Source organism: Colletotrichum tamarilloi (genome assembly GCF_030869305.1).
Source record: "Colletotrichum tamarilloi strain Tom-12 chromosome Unknown Scaffold_5.1, whole genome shotgun sequence".
Classification (NCBI taxonomy): domain Eukaryota; kingdom Fungi; phylum Ascomycota; class Sordariomycetes; order Glomerellales; family Glomerellaceae; genus Colletotrichum; species Colletotrichum tamarilloi.
In genome coordinates, this window is record NW_026849388.1 from 1231716 (window position 1) to 1253507 (window position 21792).

At 53.1% G+C, this 21792-nt stretch overlaps 6 protein-coding genes across 6 annotated transcripts; 5 read left to right on the forward strand and 1 right to left on the reverse strand.

The window, feature by feature from the left end:
- Positions 1-3741: 3741 nt before the first annotated feature.
- Positions 3742-6686, forward strand: CTAM01_02523 (uncharacterized protein; the record flags this gene model as incomplete). Its single annotated transcript, XM_060518561.1, has 4 exons — positions 3742-3908; positions 3965-4019; positions 4067-4573; positions 4635-6686. 4 exons carry the CDS (start codon positions 3742-3744, stop codon positions 6684-6686), a joined length of 2781 nt encoding a protein of 926 aa, XP_060387194.1.
- Positions 6687-8325: 1639 nt separating this feature from the next.
- On the forward strand, positions 8326-11007 carry CTAM01_02524 (uncharacterized protein; the record flags this gene model as incomplete). Its single annotated transcript, XM_060518562.1, has 1 exon — positions 8326-11007. The coding sequence occupies one exon, from the start codon at positions 8326-8328 to the stop codon at positions 11005-11007; it is 2682 nt and encodes an 893-aa protein (XP_060387195.1).
- Positions 11008-11988: 981 nt separating this feature from the next.
- CTAM01_02525 (SWIB/MDM2 domain-containing protein) lies at positions 11989-13777 on the forward strand (the record flags this gene model as incomplete). The annotated part of the gene is made up of 4 exons (XM_060518563.1): positions 11989-12085; positions 12214-12491; positions 12582-13196; positions 13250-13777. 4 exons carry the CDS (start codon positions 11989-11991, stop codon positions 13775-13777), a joined length of 1518 nt encoding a protein of 505 aa, XP_060387196.1.
- A 459-nt stretch (positions 13778-14236) lies between these two features.
- CTAM01_02526 (short-chain dehydrogenase/reductase) lies at positions 14237-15149 on the forward strand (the record flags this gene model as incomplete). The annotated part of the gene is made up of 2 exons (XM_060518564.1): positions 14237-14480; positions 14569-15149. 2 exons carry the CDS (start codon positions 14237-14239, stop codon positions 15147-15149), a joined length of 825 nt encoding a protein of 274 aa, XP_060387197.1.
- Positions 15150-15478: 329 nt separating this feature from the next.
- On the reverse strand, positions 15479-16793 carry CTAM01_02527 (uncharacterized protein; the record flags this gene model as incomplete). Its single annotated transcript, XM_060518565.1, has 4 exons — positions 15479-15964; positions 16032-16513; positions 16567-16624; positions 16689-16793. 4 exons carry the CDS (start codon positions 16791-16793, stop codon positions 15479-15481), a joined length of 1131 nt encoding a protein of 376 aa, XP_060387198.1.
- A 1474-nt stretch (positions 16794-18267) lies between these two features.
- CTAM01_02528 (isoleucyl-tRNA synthetase) lies at positions 18268-21733 on the forward strand (the record flags this gene model as incomplete). Its single annotated transcript, XM_060518566.1, has 4 exons — positions 18268-18342; positions 18450-18803; positions 18864-20565; positions 20625-21733. 4 exons carry the CDS (start codon positions 18268-18270, stop codon positions 21731-21733), a joined length of 3240 nt encoding a protein of 1079 aa, XP_060387199.1.
- Positions 21734-21792: the final 59 nt, after the last annotated feature.

Consider the following 21792-nt stretch of genomic DNA (forward strand, 5'->3'; position numbering starts at 1 on the left):
CTTCACGCCTCCAGTTCGCCAATCTCCAGATCTGGTTGGTTATCGTTCCAATCCAACTAATAACACTTGCCATGGTGAGAACCTTTCAACTCGAAGAGGCTAGAAGGAAAAGCCTCGTGCACAAGCAACACTAACAAAGTTGCGCTCTTGCCCCTTCTGTCAGCTCCCCTCAGATCTAGCGCAATCAGATCAGGAAGGGCTGTCCAGCGACATTCCAAAACGTTGACGGCCGATAGGTTCCGTCAGGGCCCAGAAAGCATACCGGTCGACTAATCGCAACAACCACATGGCAAAAGGGGGGCCGTACTATCATGTTTTAGCTAGTCTCCGGGTTTAATGGCGTATGTTCACCGGTTGATTAACCGAGGAAAGTAAGCAGACCCCTACACCTTTGTGATTGTGGAGTTCGGCCATCGCGAAGAACAATCCAACCCGTCGCCAACGTGGAAAGCCAGTCGCTTCCGGAATGTTCGCAACATAGATGCGTCAGAGCCGAGGGCAGGATGAGTATTCTACGGATGCTTTGTGCGCAGTATTCGGTGGGTGATCGCTGCTGTTGGAAACATCGATCGGCATCTTGTAAGTAGGGGTGAATAAGCGAGGTCAATGTGGCAGATGGAGAAGTGACAGACAGACAGACATGAAGAACTTGGAAGAGTGATGCAAGGGGGTCCTGACGAGAAGTATGCGGCCTGCCGCCCAGCATGCTGGTAATACTACCTTTCGCCCAACTGCAGCTGAACCGCCAACCAAGACATTGGAATCATCGTGCCTTTTTAGTCGATTCTGTACGTCGTCACATCGTGTCATCCGTCGTGGCTTTTTCTTTTCTCTTTCTCCCTACGTCTTCCTTAGCTCCGGCTCTGTGTCGGCCACTGGGGCCAAAGAGGATCACTGGCTAGGATACCATTAGCCCGTGTAATGTCATTGAAACAAAGACCAAGGTTCGGCGGGACCTGAACGATGGATGTCTGAGCAGTGAGAGTCTCCTTCTGGGTGGGTGGTCAAAGTTGGGATGAACTCCTACGTCTGATAATGCTCTCAAGAAGGGTCGCTGACGGCAGATTTTCTGCGTCCAGGAGACAATTTCACCTCGATCGTCAGCGCGAGCGAGTTAGGTAGGCCCTACTCCGTACAAGTGAGAGAGAGAATGAGGCCACTTCGAGTCAACTGCTCCGTATCTACATAGTATAGTAGGATTTGACTTGCAGGGATGTTGAGCGGAGCGACGTATTCGGACATCCTTTTTCATCTCAGCAAGCGTAGTTCTCTAGATTCTAGCCAATCATTACTCATGGACTCCCGCACCCTTACCTCTGCCCTTCCGAAGTTCTGGTGTTTCCCCAGAACTAGGGTCACAGCAAGGTTCAGGGTCGAAGAAACTATGTGTCCGTAGGGGCATGGCGTTTGTAGATGCCAAGCTGACGATGCACCCCTTGCTGTCTCATCACCTTTCTACTGCCTATTTTTTCGTGCTGTGTAGGCTAGGTTGCCGGACGCTCAGTCGAATAGCCCCGTGCGTTGCTCAAGGAGGGGGGGCGGTGACGGTGGGCCATATATGCATCTATGGCGCTCACTAGTGCTAGCTTGGTGTAATCCAAGTCGATGCGGGACCCACGTACGACCAAAAAATAGATATCGTGAAGCCATCAGCGGCCGCCTCTTCCTGTCAGACTGGACAAGAAAGACCCTAGGGCAAATGTAAACCTCATCACCCCGGTGGCGATCCCGGTTCACAAATGACTTTCAAATCTTGGAGTTGCTGTAGTTGGAAGAAGACTGGATTTCCAAACCGGCCTAGGCTACGGTATGTGGCTATCCCCGTTGAAACGATATGGATCGAAGCTAGCACTTGACGTGTCGGGGAAGCGCAGCCAATGCAGCACGACGGTTGGCTGAGAAATTGGCGACTCGTATAAGGTAGCTGCACAAACGCGCTCCTCCGGGTGCGCGGGCTTAGCTGAAGCCTCATGCTGCTCGGAGGGAAAAACAAAAGAAAAAAGAAACTTGCGTTGGATAAGCGAATCTCACCCACAGAGTGCCATGTTGATGCCCACACATCACGTCTCCGTTTAGCGAATGAGCTTCTATCGCGGGACTCTCCAGAAAGCTCACAGCCGGATGATACTCTCCAGTTCCGACTTCGCATCCCCGCCAGGCCCCCCCTCCCCTGTTTCCGTCCGCAGGGATAAGTGCAGATCATCCTGCCATCTTCCGTCTAGATCATCCCAGCAACCGTCGGCGATACCTATGTGCATAGCCTGATTGCTCTGGAAAGGTCCTTAATCGACGGAAGTTGTGTGTTCTTGCGCGAAGGGCTCCCGAAGTGTGTCTTTCGGTTTGTTGCGAGGCAGGAGGTACGACATGTGTTTTCTTGAGTGTTTCTCGCCTTTGGGCTGATAGTGCGGCATAGAGCCGCCGCCCAAGCTAAGTCTCCCGAGCCAACCGTTGACTCGAACACGCCGAGCCGTGCTGTAGAGACCAATCGCTTTAGTCGGCGCCTCCTGGGCAAAGAAATACTCATATAGGTCACCTCGGTTGAACAAGACGCTGGTTTTCTGCTCAGTCAAGGGCGAGGAATGAACCGCCAAATTCCTCCCTTGACCCTGCCATGTCTCTCATGCCGCTGACTACCTATCAAAGTCTCGACGTCTCCAAGTCCAACAGTCCGACGACATATGTATGCATTCGTAGTGGTGGGGCACTTGGAGCTGGCAGGTACTACTGTTGGAACTTGAGAGGGCGTCTCTTCATGCGTGTCTACGACATGTTCCGTGTAGCGACCAGCTAGCTGAAAGACTTGCCAATCCCTACGTTATGCTAGTCACAAATGGCTGGAATGGCGTTTCTTCTTCCATGTCTCATGGTATTCCAGTGGAGATTCGCACAGCTAAAACTTCTGTCTTTGCTGTCAAACTCACCGTTCCAGTCCAGCCGGTGGTCACAGAACACAGTCGATTAACGATTGCTCTTCGGAGCAAAGGAGCGACCAATCTCCTTACCTTCTTGGAAGAGGGCCACACCCCTCCCGACCCGCTGCGACAAATAACTAGCTCATGGCACACTAAGGTAGGTCGTCACGAAAAGCAGGTGACCGTGAACGAAGGTCCGAGCTGGATAACAACCATGCTTGTTAGTCAACTTTGGAGCAGACTAGAAAGAGGCTTGTTCTGATCTTGATCGGCTCGGCTGCCCTTTACCGACGAACCACCGCTTCTTGATCCATTCGACGTCGATCAGCTCAGACCAGCCAGGAACACCCGGCCCTTGGCCAAGCGTGGCATAGGTACATCGACCGAGTCTAGCCTCGTCCTCCAAGCTGGAGGCCCAGGAATAACTGCTCGTCTTCGTGCCCAGTAAGGGTGAAGAAGAGAAGAAAGGTGGGATTCATGACCCCCAGCTAGTCCCTCATGAGAACTACACTCCGTGTCAGTGGGGATGCGTTGCGAGCTTTGCCCGTCGTCGCGCCTGGAGCATCCACCAGTCTTGTACCGCCACCTTGTCTTACCCTGACACCCTTGATATATGTCTTGAACGGGCCCCAAGCCGTTCACATGAAGCACGTATCCATAGTCTCTCTCTCTCTCTCTATCTGAGCTTGGTCAACGGTCTTCTCATTCCCCGGCTTACCACGCGAGTTGAGAAATATATCAGTGAGCCGCCGGTAGACCATCGAGGTCTATGAGAGACATTCCAGAACGACACGTTTTCGGGCGGGCTTTCTCTCATGTTGCTGTCAAGATGCCCGCAACAACCGAGGACTTGTTTGCAGAGTACCACGGACAGGTAGTTCCAAGAGCCTTCAATGGCGGCTTCATCACTCTCAGCTTTGCCGTAAGCTTGATCGGCGCCGCTTCCACGCTGGAACTGCTCAACAGACGGACTTCACCCAAGGGCAAATTCAACCAGTACGCATTGTTCGCAAAACTACCCCGTGACTCTTGGCTGACACTCGAATTCACAGCCTGCTCCTGGTCAGCTCAGCGGTTACGATGGGCGGCATCGCAATTTGGTGCATGGTACGTCTCTTGCCCTCGGCAGCTCGCTCCGTCTAACAGGCCTCTAGCATTTCATCGGAAATAGAGCCATAGACTTGGCCAACGGAGAACCGGAGTTGCAAATTGCATATTCAAGCGGCTTCACAGCCTTGTCTTTCTTCGTCCCTATTGCCGTACTTCTCGCTGCCTTTGTCGCCGTTGGTATCAACAATACCGTTTCTTGGTGGCGAGTCTGCATTGGAGGTGTTTTGGCTGGTGCTGCAATCTGCGGAATGCATTATCTCGGAAACAACTCCATCGACAACTACATCTGCATTTACAATCCGATCAATGTTGTCGGTGCGGCACTCATCGCGGTCGCTGCTAGCATAGTGGCTCTCGCCCTCTTCTTTGTCTTCCGCGCAGCCTGGACCACATCCTGGTGGAAACGAGCTGCTTGCTCTGTCGTCTTGGCCGGTGCAGTCTCTGGAATGCATTGGTGTGCTGCCACAGGTACTGAGTATCAACTCGTTCGCCTCAACGTCGGAAGCAACGAGCTATCTCGCAACACAACCGTGATTGTTGTCATTTGCTTGGTAAGACGACCCTTGCGTCTCCTCCTTGAGAATGAGCCTGAAGCGCTGACCACTTGACTAGTCCATCGGTGCCTGCTTCGTCATGGGCGGGACAGCCATTTACACTGCCCGCATCATGAGACGCTATGCCAGCAAAGCTCAGCAGGTCGTCCTCGCTGCTGCGGTCTTCGACAAGCACAATCGCATCCTCGTCAACCCAGATGGCCTGATCCCTACCGAGAAGATCACCGACACATTTCTTGAGAGAAATGCCAGCGACAACTTCAGCATCGCCCACCCCTTGTTCTTGTGGATGTTCCAGGCGTCGCGTAATTGGTCTGGCATCTCGACACTCATAGGGGGAATGACAAACCATCTTGCCCACCTTCCAAGACGAGGCCGCGACCGTGACTCCCGTGCCGGCATCCAGCTGATCAACGAGCATGGCGAGCTGATTGAAAATTACGACGTCATTTTCCGCGAACTCTTTTGCGTTGCGGCTGCCGGCCTTGCCGAGAAGATGAAGGAACACCTGACATCTGTTGGACTCTTATGGGACGAGATCTTACCAACGGGCGCGAGCGGAGAACGTCCTGGACATGAGACGAGCAGCCAGCAAGACGTCGACACCATTCTGAGACCCGACGGTTCGTTAAGGAAGGTCGAGGCTACTAGCAACAGTGACGACCTTGCAGAAAAAGGCATTGGCCGCCGCAAGGCTCACGAATTCGGGCGGGGTTCTCTTATGTTCTTGGTCCGAAGAGTGCAGACTGATCGAGAAATCGAGAGACTTGAGGCCGCTGGTTACCGCTTTGCAGAGCTCCGTCAGGTGAGCAACATCATCGCGTCCAGCATGCAGATCCAGTCGAGAGACCTGGCGACGAAGCTGCAGAACATGGCTTCGTACGCCAACGACAACAACCAGCTTGAGCCCGGCGTACACGTGAGCTTCTTTGGCATTCGCGCCCGAGTAGGTAGTTATGGGTTCGACGTTGCTGTTCGTAAGGGGGCCCGACACCTCCTGCCCAGCGTGCAAATGCCCATCGACCGAGTCGAGCCCTGGCACCTCGGCTTTCTCCAGCAGCTCGACCGGCTGACCACGCTCGGGGTGAGTAGGAGGATTGCTTCTATGAACAACTTAGGCACACGAGAGATGCTCTTTGCAACACGGTTGACTGAGAGTATCGACGCATTGAGAGATTGGATCGACGACCCGATCTTCAATGAGGCCATTCTCACCAGTACCGTCGTCACTCTACCTGCGGGCGAAGGCTCAGCCTCACAACCGACAAGCCTGATCGCGTTCCGCCTGGTCATCCCGATTCACGTCATATTTTCCAGCCCCAAGTGTGATTTCGTTCCGTTGAACTTTTTCAAGGTCCATCAGCTTGTGGGTCGAGATGCATCGCGGCATCTTGCCTTTACCCAGTCGGTGCATCGTGAGCTGGCACCGGTAGTCCAGTCGGTGCCGCTTGAGAAGCCCAGCCCTGCCATGGCCAGGGACGGAAAGTTTCACTTCTCGTCACGTCTTCGTAATCTTGGACGCTTCGGCCTGTCGCGCCCCGTCGATTCGGAAGGGAACCCGATTTCCACAGCTCTCGGGCGCTCTTCATCGAGGACATATTCGAACGCATCAAGCTCGACCCTCAAACTCTGGACAGGACGACGGGACAGCGACCCTATGTCACCAGGCACTTCCAGCTTCGATGGGCCACCTCCCACATATCCGAATAACGAGATAGCCAACCAGTCTTCACCGTTTGGGGGCATCATGGTATCAGAAGAGATTCGTGTCGAGATCCACAAAGCCGACGAAATGTCTCACTCGGGATCTCACGATGTGGGTGTATCTAATCGAAGAACACCAACAATGCTGGGCAGAAGGGCCAGCGACAACCCCGGAAACATGGCCAGCAGTGCTGGCGGTGACCAGACGACGGCTGTGAACGATGACTGTCGCGGCCCCAGTGCGAGCGGCAGTGCCATTGAAATGCGAACACTACAGGTGGCTGAGGTGAGAACTAATGTCCATGCTGGTGGCGGGATGCAGAGTTCGAATGTTGAGGCGGAAAGAGTAAACGATGTACCGACGTTTGTCGACGAGCTCTTCACCATCGCCATTGAGAGTCGATAATCATGTTGGGAAACTAAAGAAGGTCCTTGGCGTTTCCGGGGAAGAAGTCGGAGTTATTTGTGCTGGGAATTTGTTTTTTGGGGACGAAGGCAGACAGCATGGCTAGATACCCGGGGTTTAAATCAATGTATAAGTAAGGTAGGCAGGCGACAAATAATGTTACCATTAATTCAGGAAGAGCTATGATTTGCATCCATATTGAGATGAAAAGGACGGGAGTGCCTGGTTCACTCCATACTTCAGCAATCTCCACCTGAGATGGCTGCCGATTCTTGAGTGTTAATCTACCTAGGTATTACGGAGTAACTAGGTAAGTACCTTTTGGCTTTAGGTAAAGTAGGTAAGGTACTCCGTACCTAGTGCAACCCATCAAAGTGGGACCGGGCACGAGTAGGCCCGGGGAGAAAAGGGGTCTGCCGGGCCCACCTGTCACCTTCTGAAGGACCTGGAAGCCGGACATTCCATTCCATTGTTTGGTTGGTAGATTTCCTCATTCACGGAAGGCACTTGGATCTGTGTAAGGTAGTCTCGACCACCTTCAACAAGTCCTTCCAAGCAGAGTACTATGGCAGATGGGAATATCATAGAGAACCTGAAAGGCCTCTGTTTAAAAATTGCTCAACATTGATAGTTGTAGTATTGCTTCTGTCTTCTTGACATTTTGTAAAAGAGAAACCTTGCACCTTTTATCAAGGTATTTGATGTAGGTGGGCATGTTTTTTCTGCAATTCACTGGCCTTGTCACTGAGAGTGCTGAGGCACCAGTACTACGCTATGCCTTCAATGCTTTCTACTACATGGGGTACCTTAGGCCGTACCTCTTGAGGTGTTTGATAGTGCCTTGGCTACCTGACTTCCTTCCATACCTTACCTTACCTTACCTTAGGTGTAAGGTAGGCAGACAGGTGAGGTAAATTTGCACGGCAAGGAAAGGTACCATAGGTAAGGTAGTGTATATACAGAGTAGTCGATGCCCTTTTTAGGTGGGTGGATTGTGGAGAGACCTGGGCAGGTGTGCCAAAGTGCACCAATAAGCACACCCTACCATAACTGGTAGGTAAGGTATCCGTACGCACCTTACGGAGGTACACAGAGGTAAGAATGGAGCGCTGCGTAGGTACCTCTCATTACAGCCAGTCCTGCACTATCTGCCTTACCTGCCTCACCACCTTCTTTACCTTCCTCCGCACTACCTCCCGTCCTGCAGAATCAGATCTACCTCACCACCCGACTTCCCGTCCGTCGTCTTGTCTTATCCGAATCAGCAATTGCCTGGACAGGACGTTGTGTGGTGGTCGATGTGGACTCTAATGCTTTCCACTCTTCTTACCCTTGCCTGACCTTCCCCGGCACTGGACTGACGACCTCAATCGTCTTGCATCCGCTTTTTGTTGTGCTGCGCCGCGTCGTTCCTTAACTCGCCTCACCTGGCCATCCCACGAGGCATTCCGAGCCACACACACACCCACCATTCGACTCCGACTCGTACCTCATCTTCACCACCACGTCACCTACACTGTTGCCCGTATCAATTTTCCCCATCGCCATTCTGCCGCCCTTTATTCCCATCTTACTTCCCCCTCTTCTTTCCCCCCTCCCCTCCCCTCCTACCAGCCCGCCTCCGACTTGAACACGAATCATGAATGGGGACCTCAGTCTATCGAGGGCCCTCGGGGGACTACGAATAGCCAATCCAGACGACGCCGATGCCTCTCCAGGCGACTCCCAAGATGCCGATACCCCATCATCGACCGACCGGCAACCAGACCATGATATTCAACGCCAGCAACAGTATCAACTTGATGCTCATACCCGTCTAGCGCCCCTCGACGACCCGACCACACAACCATCCCCGAGTCCGTTTGGATCTACTCCCACCTCAGACAACTTGTTGTCTCCCATATCCCACACACAATCCTCCGAGGCGCCATCACCCGCATACGATGGCTCACCGAGCCATGTCGAACCCCGCCGAACGAGCCCTAGTGCCGCAATGCGGGCAGATGTCTACAGACAGCCCGTCTCCCCATACTCCGAACTTGACAGAGCTCCAGGGAATCGATCTTCCGTGTCGCCAACAGCGCGGCCTGTCTCTGCACTATATAGCCACCAACCCGTGGCAACTGAAGAGGGACATCCGCTTCATCAACCACAAGGTCAAAGCGACCGGGCGCGCCATTCTGCCTACGGCTTGCTCGCCAGGCAAGATTCGAACCACATTCAGGGCTATCCAGGCAGCTCAACGCCAACAAGGGAGCCGAGTTACAGGGCGCCGGCCAATCCAACACGCCAATCCCAACTGCCTCCTGGCTCCGGATCCCTGCCCCCTCGGAGGAGCTCGAAAGGCATGGGCGGTGGATATGTTTCGGCAACAGCAGCGCCAGGAGGCCCCCAAGATCCCTATGGCCCAGAGGCGCCACTACCGACCAGTAGTGAAGAGTGGAAGGACCGCGGTGCCGCCGTAGGCGTGCGCAGAGAAACAGACTCGAACGGCAAGACAGTCATCCGGCATGTCAAGAAGGGGGTTAGAGACTTCGCCTTTGGACGCGTGCTTGGAGAGGGCTCGTACAGTACGGTCTATTTAGCTACTGATCGACAGACTCTCAAGGAGTACGCCATCAAAGTCCTCGAGAAGAAGCATATCATCAAGGAGAAGAAGATCAAGTACGTTAACATTGAGAAGAATACCCTGAACCGCCTCACCGAGCATCCTGGAATCGTACGCCTTTACTACACGTTCCAGGACGAAATGTCTCTATACTACGTTCTTGACCTTTGCAACGGCGGCGAACTGCTTGGAGTACTGAAAAAGACGGGCTCCTTTGATCTGGAGTGTACGAGGTTCTACAGCGCCCAAATACTAGACGCCATCGACTACATGCATTCGAGAGGAGTCATCCACCGCGATCTCAAACCCGAGAATGTCCTCTTGGACGACCACATGCATGTGAAGATTACAGATTTCGGCACAGCCAAGCTACTCAAAGACCCGAGAGAGGCGCAGAATGTTGCTGAAAGCGCGCGGGGACTGCCCGAGAATGGCCGCAGCGAGGCAGACGAAGACAACCGGGCAGCTTCATTCGTGGGTACCGCCGAGTATGTCAGTCCCGAACTCCTGACCAGCAAGAACGCCTGCAAGGCGAGCGATCTGTGGGCTTTCGGATGCATAGTATACCAGCTATTAGCAGGTCGTCCACCCTTTAAAGCCGCAACGGAATATCTCACGTTTCAGAAGATTGTCAACTTGGAGTACGACTTCCCTACCGCCTTTCCACCAGCAGCCCGTGATCTAGTAGAGCGATGCTTGGTCCTTGACCCAGCCCGTCGTCTCACTGTCGAGCACATCAAAAATCACGAGTTCTTTGACGGACAAGCATTTGGCAAAGGCTTATGGAGAACCAAAGCCCCACGGCTTCGACCTTATAATCCTACACCACAAGATCCGACTGTCATTCAACTTAACGGTGTGGGCAACAGTCCGAACTCTGCTGCACCGCCAAGGAGCTCCCAGCCGCAAAGTTCGGCCCTGAATGGCAGCGCTCGACCAGCCAGGATCATCACGGAGCTTCCTCCTCCAACCCAGCTGGATATTGAGTGGTCTCCAGTCTTGACGAAGAATAATGAGAGGATTCTCAAACTGGGCGACTTGATGGTCGTCTCGAGCCCCCTGCCGAGCGGCCATGGTAAAGGCGGCGAGCACGCCGAGGGACACAAGAAGCTATCGAGGTTCTTTGGCGGAAGTACGACCAAGAAGAGACAGAGGCTGGTGATGATAACTTCAAGCGGCCGCATACTGCTGGCACCGGCTGGCGGAGAAGAAAAGCGCGCCAAGCAAGAGATTTCACTGCTTGCACCCGAGTGCACCTGGAGGACGCAGCTTGACGTAAAGGGGCAGACTGTATGGTGTGTCGATGCGGTAAGTATCCTGGACAAAAAGTCTCGCCGCTCATCTAAAATCCGACAGGGCGGCGTCCACTACACATTTGAGGAGCCCAAGGGAAGCTCCAGCTCTTCAGAAAATGGCACCACGGCCAGCGACTGGATAGAGTCCCTAGAGAGAGCCAAGGAATTGGCCTTGTCTCAAAATCTCTCCGGCTCTTATGCCGGCGACAACGGCTTCGATATGTCATCCACAGTGTCGAGCCCGGCCAGTACTCTTGGTGGACGAGGCGTTTACCCTGATAGCTTCAGTGTCAGCGACCGATCCGGCCGGAACCATCTCAGCAAAAGCCAGGCCAGTCTGGATGATTCAGCTTCTACTACCAAGCGAAACCGTTTCAGCAAAAGACAGTCCAAGAATGGTCTTGGCCAACAGTTCTAATTAGTTTGAGGCTTACGACGTGCGGGGCCATAAGATCTTCACGGATCTTAGGGAGGGTTGAGGGTTGAGGCGAGAACAGCGGCTTTCAGGCAGAGAGCCAGCGAGAGAAACTTATTAGAAGTTTGTAATGCAACGAAATATGGTTCGGGAGGAAGCATTCGGGAGCGTGGCGTATTATCGGCTATGCACTCTTCGACAACTTGACCTCTTTTACAGGGAAGTCCTGCAGCTTTCCACTCAATGGAAGCATTCACGAGGTGGGGATTGTGGTCTTCGCTGCTTCGCTCAGGGGGTTTTAGGGGTCTAATAGGTCCTCGGAGAAAATAAACCCACGAGATTTGAAAACCGTGATCATGCGTGTGCTCCCATCAATATCCAATGACCTTCTGGAAATGGAGCGAATACCGCCGCCGCACGCAGGTGGACTCAGAAACCGTATGTACGGATGACGTTGGTAGATGTAATCAGGTACTTGCCTACCTACCTGATGTGAAGCCACCAACATCAGAGGAGAGCATAGCAGTGTTGGTGTAAATGTCTATAGCTTGTAGATGAAAGGTGACGGGAGGTAACCGTTCTCGCGAAATGGTTACATTATCTCTATTGTGGTAGTCTTTGGCACTCACTCGAGCATTATGGACGGGCGGTGGAGGTATACCATGTTAGTACCAGGTGTGACTCCCGTCTGCTGGAGTGGCTCGGATATCTACCTACCTAAGGTACTCTCAGTTAATGTGGAGCCTGGACAGGGGCTGCTGCATCAACCGGCCAATTGTGGCCGGTATAGGTGCTACCTTGCGCCTGACCCTGCGCCTTCGCCGCCCGTCGTTCACTCATGCACGCGCGCGTTTGAGAAACGACGCGACCTCTCACATTTGGCATCTTTGGCAGCGTTATCTATGATTTTCGATCCTCAGTGGGAAAAAAATCTGGTTGTCGTCATTTGCTTTGCGCGCATTTTTCCAAAAGTCATCATCGAAAATGCAGCCCCAGTACCGCCAATACGCCGCCCATGCTGGCGCGCCGCAGGTTCCCCAGCGGGCTCCACATGCCCCAAATCAACGGAGAGGCGGCATCGGTATGCCCGTTCCTTCTTTACCTTAGCCTTTTGGGACCTCGGATACCTTTTTCCCTTGCTCTACTGTTGCGCGACAAGTCCCAAAGTGCTAGACACGACGACGATTGTGCTAACTATGCCGCCCAAAGGTCCTATCATGCCTCCGAGCCATCATGCTCAAGCAGCCATGAACCAGGCCGCCATGGCGCAGCACCATCCTCCGGGCCAGGCCCTCACGAGCGAGCTTGCCAAGCGTCGCAGCAGAAAGCCGACCGATAAGACATTGCCTGATGGTGTCGACGAATGCATCACGGATACCGAGGTCGCCCAGAGATACAAGGATTTGCGCGACTTTGAGCGACGTCTGGACGCAGCCATGACGCGCAAGCGACTCGACATTGTCGAGACAGTTGGACGAAACGCAAAGGTTAGTAAATCTACGCGATGCGACTTCATTAGGAGCCATCCTCATCCCTCTCGGCATCACGCGACAGCAGAGCTAAGTCTTGCATTATAGCACTACAAAACCCTTCGTATCTGGATCAGCAATACTGTCGAGGACCAGGCATGGCAAGGAAGTGGTCTCAGCGTTGATAGCTTCGACTTCACCCCCAGCGCCGAGCCTTCTTACAGGGTCAAGATCGAGGGACGACTACTCGAGGACGGATCGGACGACACGTCGGGAGAAACTGACCAGAAGATGGAGTCTGCAGAAGTAGAAGGCGCGACTGGGTCAAGGAGACAAAGTTCTGCGCCTGTGAGCCAGAAACATCGACTTTCCCATTTTTTCAAAGCGCTGAACGTCGATTTCGATCGTACCCGCTCGAGGGCCGCATCCGATCAGACCGTGGAGTGGAAGAAACCTGCTTCGCAAGGCGCAGCGGCAAGTGCAGACTTCGACGAGTTCACCTTCAAGCGGAGCGGGGACGAGAACATGAACATCACTATCAACCTCCATCGCCAGGAAGATCCCGAGCGATATCTTCTCAGCCCTGAGCTGGCCGATGTTGTGGACATGGCTGAGGCTTCCCGCCAAGAGGTCGTCCTCGCAATTTGGGAGTACATCAAAATGATGGGTCTCCAAGAAGACGAGGAGAAGCGCAACTTCCGTTGCGATGAGCTTCTTAAGAAGGTTTGCTGTGACCTAACCAAGGAACGATGTTTGGCGTCTAACTAGTTGTCTAGATTGTCAACGGCAGCGATACTGGTATCATTCCTAACCTGAATGATTACATCCAACCCCACCTCCAACCTCTGCCACCAGTCAGCTTACCATACACCGTACGAGTTGACGAGGATTTTCACAGCGACGCACAGCCCACCATCTACGATGTGCGTGTGGCGGTAGATGACCCCTTGCGAGCCAAGCTGGTACCTTTTGTTACCACTCCTGCGTATGCGAGCGCCCTCAAGGAGGTTGTTGCTATGGATGAACAGCTAGCAACGCTTATCTCGGCCGTCGCGAGCTCTAAGGCGAAGCACTCGTTCTTCACGTCAATGAGCCAAGACCCCGCCAACTTTGTGAGAAATTGGATGAGTTCGCAGAAACGGGATCTTGAGATCATCATGGGAGAAGCAACCAGAGGAGGAGGCGAAGATGCCACGGGCGACGACTGGCGACGAGGTGGCAGGGACAGCGTTTGGACGACATCCAACGCGCGCGAAAGCGTCAGTGTCATGCTTGCCAAGCAAGCCCCGCAGGCGTCTAGGTGATGCGAGCAAAGTAATGAGTTGCGCGTGTTGAATTATTCTTATTTGCGCGAGGGATTCCCCCCCATCACGAACTCGGGCTGAAAAAGAGGGGCGTCAAGGGTTGAGGCTGGCTTGTGATGATGCGCGATATCATACTGTATTGTTTTCAAAGTGTAATGGATTATTGGCCTAGTGGGCGTTGACGAACCAACATTGACCAGGTCTACCGAACCTCGAACATCGTCCGCGTGTGTGACATCAATGGAGGAGCCCAGCGGCGATAGTACTAAAATCCGAGGCGGTGATTTCCCCGCAAACGACGCCTGCCGGCCCCGTGGCACCGTCTGATGGCCAACGGGCTGCAAGAAGCACATTTGCCTATATAAATCACAAAGACTTACGAGATGCCTGAGCTTGCACTCCAGTTTTGAGAGGATAATTTTGTTTGTCTACATTCCACGCACTGACATCGATTAAGCAATGGCATCCTTCTTCGTCCCTGGCAACACGGCTGTCATCACTGGCGGTGCATCTGGCATTGGATTGGCAATCGCCAAGAAGTGCGTTGGCCATGGAATGAAGGTCCTCGTAGTTGATCGCGATACGAAGCTTCTTCAGGCGGCAAAAGAAGCCCTTGGAGAGTCCTCTGCCACATTCGAGCTGGACGTGAGCCTCCTTCAGGATTGGGAGACGCTCAAGACGGAAGTGAATACTTTCATTGAAGGTACATTCCTCCTTTCCTCCATTCTCGCGTCTCCATGGTTGCAACGCCTCATGAGGCCCTCCGTTTCACGTACCAACTGCTACTCCAGGACGTATTGATCTATTGGTTCTCAATGCCGGCATCGGTGGCAAGTCGTCATGGCAGGATACAGACAGCTTCCGTAAAATCTTGGACACCAACTTATACGGCGTCATCAACGGAATCAGCAGTCTGCTACCCTTCGTTGGAAGTGGGCAGTCTTCCAAGTCGGCCATCGTCATCACGGGCTCTAAGCAGGGTATTACGAATCCACCAGGAAACCCAGCGTACAATGCCAGCAAGGCGGCTGTCAAGTCTTTGGCTGAGCACCTGTCGTTCGACTTGAAAGACACCGCCACATCTGTGCATCTCCTAGTGCCGGGCTGGACGTTCACAGGCCTTGCTGGTGCTGCCCCTGGCAGGGAGAAGCCTGCCGCTGCTTGGACAGCGGAGGAAGTGGCCGAGTATCTGGAGGAGAAGATGACCGAAGGATTATTCTACATTCTCTGCCCAGATAATGAGGTAACCGAAGAAATGGATCGCAAGAGGATGATGTGGAGTATTGGGGATATTGTCGAAGGCCGGCCACCCCTGAGTAGATGGCGTGATGATTACAAGGATGAGGCACAGGCATGGATGGCCAAACAGTAGTACTGCTAGCTAATGGGACACCTTGTTTGTGAACAAAGCAGAAAGAAGAACCGCTTGTCGCTATCGTCTGTCGATTGATGAAGAGCAATGCACTCATAAAGGACTTCATGTCTGTCGTCTTCCTTGTCTCTGGAAACCCGAGCTCAAAACGCCGCGCAAATGCGAATCCCATCATTGCATCTCCCAACCCTTACTTCCCACTGCTAGTAACGATTCACCGACAAATGCATTGTAGAGCCCTTCCATGGGTAAGACACAGCTATGTAAGTCATACCTATTGCATTACAACTAGGCCATAAGGCAACAAAACCCGTTTGCCTGTAGTCGACCTAACCGCCACCCGGCATGCCATGCCTCTGAGGCGGCACTGGGTTCGGTGGCATATTCCTGATTTGTTTGATCAAAAACTCTCTTTCGTCGATGAATTGCTCGTCATCGGTTCTATCCTCCAAGAAGTGAGACAGGAATGTAAGCAGTTTCTCCCGGTTCATGAGTAAGATCTTCTGGACCGCGATGGATTTGTGGGGGTTGGCCACAAAAACCTTGAAGACATGAAAGCCCTCATACTGCACCATCTTGCGATCGTCTCTCAAGAGGTTCATGCATATCTTGAGATGCTCTCCACGGTCCACGTACGCTGTCATGACGCTGTAATTTGAACGGTCCAACAAGATTTCACCCAAAAGCTTGATGGACTGCCGCTTGGTAACATAGCTGTTTGACTGCACAAGGATGTTGTTGTACTTGTCGAAGAATAGGTCAAAGTTGACAGAGAGGTATCTCGGCACCAGCTCCTTATGTTTTGTCAGAAGTTCCTGCAAGACGCGAGTGTTAGCGACGTAGTCTGGAGCCCCTTTAGTCCCTCCAAGTAAGGGGGTTTACCCTGAATGTGGTAAAGGCATCCGCGGCTACTTCGAATGAGCTCTTGTCGACCCAGTCAAAAAATCTCCAAAAGACGCCCTCGCCGCTCTGTCGACGGTCCCTGTCAATCAAGTTGATGCCCTTATTGCTGGACCCAGACTCCTCGTTGTCGTCGTAGAGAATGATGGCGGCAGCAGCCTCCGACTTGAGAACTTCTCGAAGTACAGAGCCGGCAGGTGTTGCACTCTCTTTATGTTCGTAGCCGCGGCACAGTTCGAGGAGGACTTGTGGACGGTTGTTGACGACATATGACAGAGCTAGAGGATCGCTTTTCGGGGATGCCGTAGGCGGGCGGAATCGGAAAACGTAGGAGAAGATGACCTGGGTGTCTTTCCTCGATTCGAAGGGCAGACGCCAAAGGTTCACCGCCAGTAAGTACAACAAGTCTTCCTCAATCAAGCCGGTGACCAGCTGGTATATCTGTTCTGGGCTGCTATCGGACTCTGACTTGAAGTTAACGGCTGACTTCGACAAGGGCTGTATGAGGCAGGCGTACCATGGGTTCCCTGTAAGATAAACTTCATCTGGTTCAGGACTTTCGCGAGCTCTTCGGCCTGGATTGGAAATGGACGTTAGAGATCGAGCAAGTGCTAGCTAGAGCTGGAGGGTGTAACCAACCTTGGCGGCGCCATTTGGCCCTTCGAGTTTCGTTACGTGGTCTCTGGCTTGTTTGGGTAGGTCAACGGCAGGCCTTGTCCGAGCCCGGCCGAAGAGGAACGACATGGCGAAGGTGGTGGGCTAGGCCAAGAAACGATTTCCTGGGGACCGCCGGACGGCTCGCTGGTGAGGCCACAAATAGCTATGGTTCCCGATCTTGAGTATAAGGAATGGGCAGGTAGTAGCTAATCGCTACGACAGGCAGCTCCTGAACCGGGCTCGTTGGCAACAATCGGTAGCTGATATCGAAGGGGTGGTGGGCTGAGATTCGAGCCGTTCGATGTGGGACAGCCTAGGCGGGCTCCGTCGACGAAGGTGTTTTGCGGCGATGGTCTATCGGGGACAAGATGGAAAGGCACGATTCGAATGAGGGGAGGCAGAGAGGAGGCAGAGAGGAGGAAAGAGGAAAGTCTCAGATTGGTCGAAAGAGAGGAGACAGGCCGATGGGCGTAGTGTTGGGCCGAGTCCGGGTCGGGGTGTTGTTTACGTTAATACACGGCGGACGACGATCCCGCCGAGAAACACTGAGGATTGGAAGCGTTGCTCTTGTGATGAAAGTGGTTGCTTGGGGACGTCAAATTGGCCTGCACCTTCTACTGAGACCGCACGTTGCCTCGCCTCCTAGGCTTGGGTGACAATCCTTGGATCAGGTACCCAGGGCACCTTGGGGCTGGCCTTGTAGCATGCCTGTTTGGAAGGCCTGGGGAGGTACCTTCGTAATGTCTGTGAGGTGAGGTCTAGGCGGTGACCTCGGGACTGAGTTGCCCTGGGGGAAGAACCCAACGAACGGGCCGCCACAGTAAAGTGCTGGTTCGGAGTGGTGCGAGAACAACGGACCTGGGACCTACCACCTCAAGTTCCGTGCCTACGTAGTCGTTTAAGTTGTGTGCGTGTGTGTGTACCTTAGACACCTAGGTACCTGGGAGCGTTTTTGCTCTCCACCTGGTACTTTGGGTTCCTTCACTGTATCTCCTCCCGAAGTGCCCCTGACTCCGTATACGGAGTACCTACCTTATTCCCTGTAGGAGCACCAAGAATACCCGGGCACTGGGGTTCCTACGGATGTCGCCAGTACTCACCCACCAACCCCTCACCTAAGTGTCCATGCTGAGATGACTAAGGAAGGTAAACTGAGTGCCGGTCGTCTGAGATGACTTGGTCGATTGCCCCGCGCTCGATAAGTCAATCGAGAAAAAATTACCCCACTGACTCACCTCACGCACTGAACCCCTCCAAATACCCCCAAGTCACCCACGTCCTCTCAGATCCATATCCTCAGTATCTTGGGTTTTGACTCACATGACCCATTGACGCTTCTCCGTGGTCTTTCTAAGAGCTCTTCGTTTTTAGAGGGCTTGGCTTCGTTGATCTCCAGAAGCTACGCAGCTCCCGCCTACCTTCCTCAACGAAACCTTGCCTACCAAATTCACTACTGTTTTTGGTGTGACAATATTCGGTTCGGCAGAGCCGCAAACCGCAACCAGGCTACGTTCCCTCACGCGGTTCTTGACTTCAACTTTGTCGCCTTTCGAGCAACATCATGTCTATTGACTTCCCCAAGGAGGAGGAGGCTGTCCTCCAGAGATGGCGTGAGATCAAGGCATTTGAGCGTCAGGTAAGTCCGATCTCTTTTCGCTCCAGAGACAACAGTCGCACTCTCTGTTTACGTCGAGGCCATTTCGTGTTTGTTTGCTCCCGTACTGACAATCATCGCGCATGCAGCTCGAGTTAACAAAGGGCAAACCCCTTTACACCTTTTATGACGGGCCTCCTTTCGCCACTGGTCTTCCTCACTATGGCCACTTGCTGGCCTCCACCATCAAGGACATTATCCCGAGATATTGGTCCATGAAGGGCTTTCACGTTGAAAGACGCTTCGGGTGGGACACCCATGGACTACCTATCGAGCACGAGATTGACAAGAAGTTGGGCATTTCTGGCAAGGCTGCTGTCATGCAGTTGGGATTGAAGAACTACAATGCCGAATGTCGATCTATTGTCATGCGCTACAGCGGGGAGTGGCGCCATACCGTTGAGAGACTCGGCCGTTGGATCGACTTCGACAACGACTACAAGGTAAGATCGCGTACCATGTATCCTAGACCACTGAGATTGACTAACGCCCGTTCTCCGAAGACCATGGACCCTACCTTCATGGAGTCTGAATGGTGGGTTTTCAAGCAGCTATTCGACAAAGGCGCTGTCTATCAGGGCCATCGCGTCATGCCTTACTCAACAGCCCTGACCACAGCATTGAGCAACTTTGAGGCCAATCAAAACTATCAGGATGTCAGCGACCCTGCCATCGTCATCTCATTTCCCCTGATCGAAGACCCCGAGACTCACCTGCTGGCGTGGACGACGACGCCGTGGACCTTGCCTTCGCATCTCGGACTGGCTACGCACCCTGATCTCGAATACATCAAGATTCTTGACGAGAAGTCAGGCAAGAAATACATTCTGCTCGAGAAACTTCTTGGTAAACTGTACAAGGACGTGAAGAAGGCCAAATTCAAGATCCTTGAGAAGATCAGCGGCAAGGCCATGCTCGGCTGGAAGTACGAGCCCCCCTTCAACTACTTCTATGATGAATACAAGGACGTTGCCTTCAGGGTACTGAACGCTACCTACATTACTGATGACAGTGGTACTGGCATTGTTCACCAGGCACCTGCTTTCGGTGAGGACGATTACAACGTCGCCGTTGCAGCTGGCATTGTCACCGAGAACAGGGCGCCTCCCGACCCTATTGACGACAGTGGTCACTTCACCAGCCGCGTCTCCGATTTCGCCGGCATGCACGTCAAGGAGGCCGACAAGCATATCATCAAACACCTGAAGGGTGCCGGAAAGATTGTGGTCGACTCCACGCTCAAGCACTCATACCCCATGTGCTACCGTTCTGACACTCCTCTCATTTACCGCGCAGTACCCTCGTGGTTCGTCCGCATCCCCGAGATTATCCCTCAGATGCTGGAGAACATCAAAGGCTCTCACTGGGTGCCTTCTTTTGTCAAGGAGAGGCGGTTTGCCAGCTGGATCGAGAACGCCCGTGACTGGAACGTCTCACGAAACCGTTACTGGGGTACTCCCATTCCACTTTGGGTCAGCGATGATTTGGAAGAGCGAGTGTGTATCGGCAGCGTGCAGGAGTTGCGTGAGCTGAGTGGCTACACTGGAGACCTGTCTGACCTACACCGAGACAGCATCGACCATATCACGATTCCTAGCAAAATGGGCAAGGGAACTTTGAGACGCATTGAGGAAGTGTTCGATTGTTGGTTCGAATCTGGCAGTATGCCATACGCCAGTCAGCACTACCCCTTCGAGAACGTTGAAAAATTCGAGAAGTCGTTCCCTGGTGACTTCATTGCCGAAGGCTTGGATCAGACCAGAGGGTGGTTCTATACCCTACTTGTCCTGGGCACGCATCTTTTCGGCAAGATTCCATTCCAGAACTGTGTTGTCAATGGCATAGTCTTGGCCGAGGACGGAAAGAAGATGTCGAAGCGTCTCAAGAACTACCCAGTTCCTGATTTGGTCATGGACAAATACGGTTCCGATGCTCTCCGTCTCTATCTCATCAACTCGCCAGTTGTGCGTGCTGAACCACTGAGATTCAAGGAGTCTGGTGTCAAGGAGGTTGTTCAAAAGGTCCTACTACCTCTCTGGAACAGCTACAAATTCTTCGAAGGCCAAGTGACGCTGCTCAAGAAGGTCGAGGGCATCGATTACACTTGGAGTCCAAAGGCCCTGTCGAACAACGAGAACGTGATGGATCGGTGGATCTTAGCTAGCTGCCAGAGCTTGCTGCAATTCGTCAACCAGGAGATGAGTGGTACGTTGAGATTCTTACACCTTTGTCCACGAACCTCGCTAACATGCTTTTTCTACTAGCCTATCGACTTTATACTGTTGTGCCGCGTCTGCTCGGGCTCATTGAAAACACGACGAACTGGTACATCAAGCTGAACCGAAGACGTCTCAAGGGTGAGAATGGAGTCGAGGACACCCAACATGCGCTCAACACCCTATTCGAGGTCATCTTCACGCTATGCCGCGGCCTTGCTCCTTTCACTCCCTTCATCACCGACACAATTTACCAAAAGCTCCGCCCCTTCATTCCTAAGGAGGCTGAGGCAGAAGACGCGCGCAGTGTCCACTTTTTGCCGTTCCCCGAGGTGCGCCAGGAGTTGTTCGACGAGGTTGTCGAGCGCAGAGTCGCTAGAATGCAGAGGGTCATTGATCTGGTCAGAGTGTCTCGCGAGAGAAGAGCAGTCGGCCTCAAGACTCCGTTGAAGACGCTCGTTGTCATTCATCGCGATCCTCAATATCTCCAAGATCTCGAGTCTCTCTCATCTTACATCAAGGAGGAGATGAATGTAAGAGATCTAGTTCTCACATCTGACGAGGCCAAGTACAACGTCCAGTATAGCGTTACTGCCGACTGGCCCGTGCTAGGTAAGAAGCTCAAGAAGGACATGGCCCGGGTCAAGAAGGCGCTCCCAACACTCGGCAGCGACGCTGTTAAGGAGTACTCGGAGAAGAAGGTGATTCTCGTCGATGGAATTAAGTTGGAGGAAGGTGATCTCGTTGTGAGACGAGGTTTGAAGGAAGACGAGTCCTCGAAGAATCTGGAGACGAACTCGGACAATGACGTGCTCACCATTTTGGACGCTGAGCTTCACGTGGAACTGGCCCACGAGGGTCTCGCAAGAGAGATCATCAATCGCGTACAGCGTCTCAGAAAGAAGGCCAAGCTGCAGCCGACGGATGACATCAAGATGGAATACAAGGTTATCAGCGACCCTGACAATATTGGCCTCGAAGAGGTGTTTGTCTCGCAGACCAGAGTCATTGAGAAGGCGCTCCGCAGACCGGTGGATAAGCACGAAGTCACTACGGTGGAAGGCGAGGTACCGAACGAAAAGCAGAAGGGAATCATTGCGGAAGAGGAGCAAGAAGTGCAGCATGCGACATTCTTACTCCGCCTGCTCGAGCTTTAGATGTGAGATATGCAGTGAGTACAACCTTACGGTAGCTTAGATCACTGGAACATGAGTAG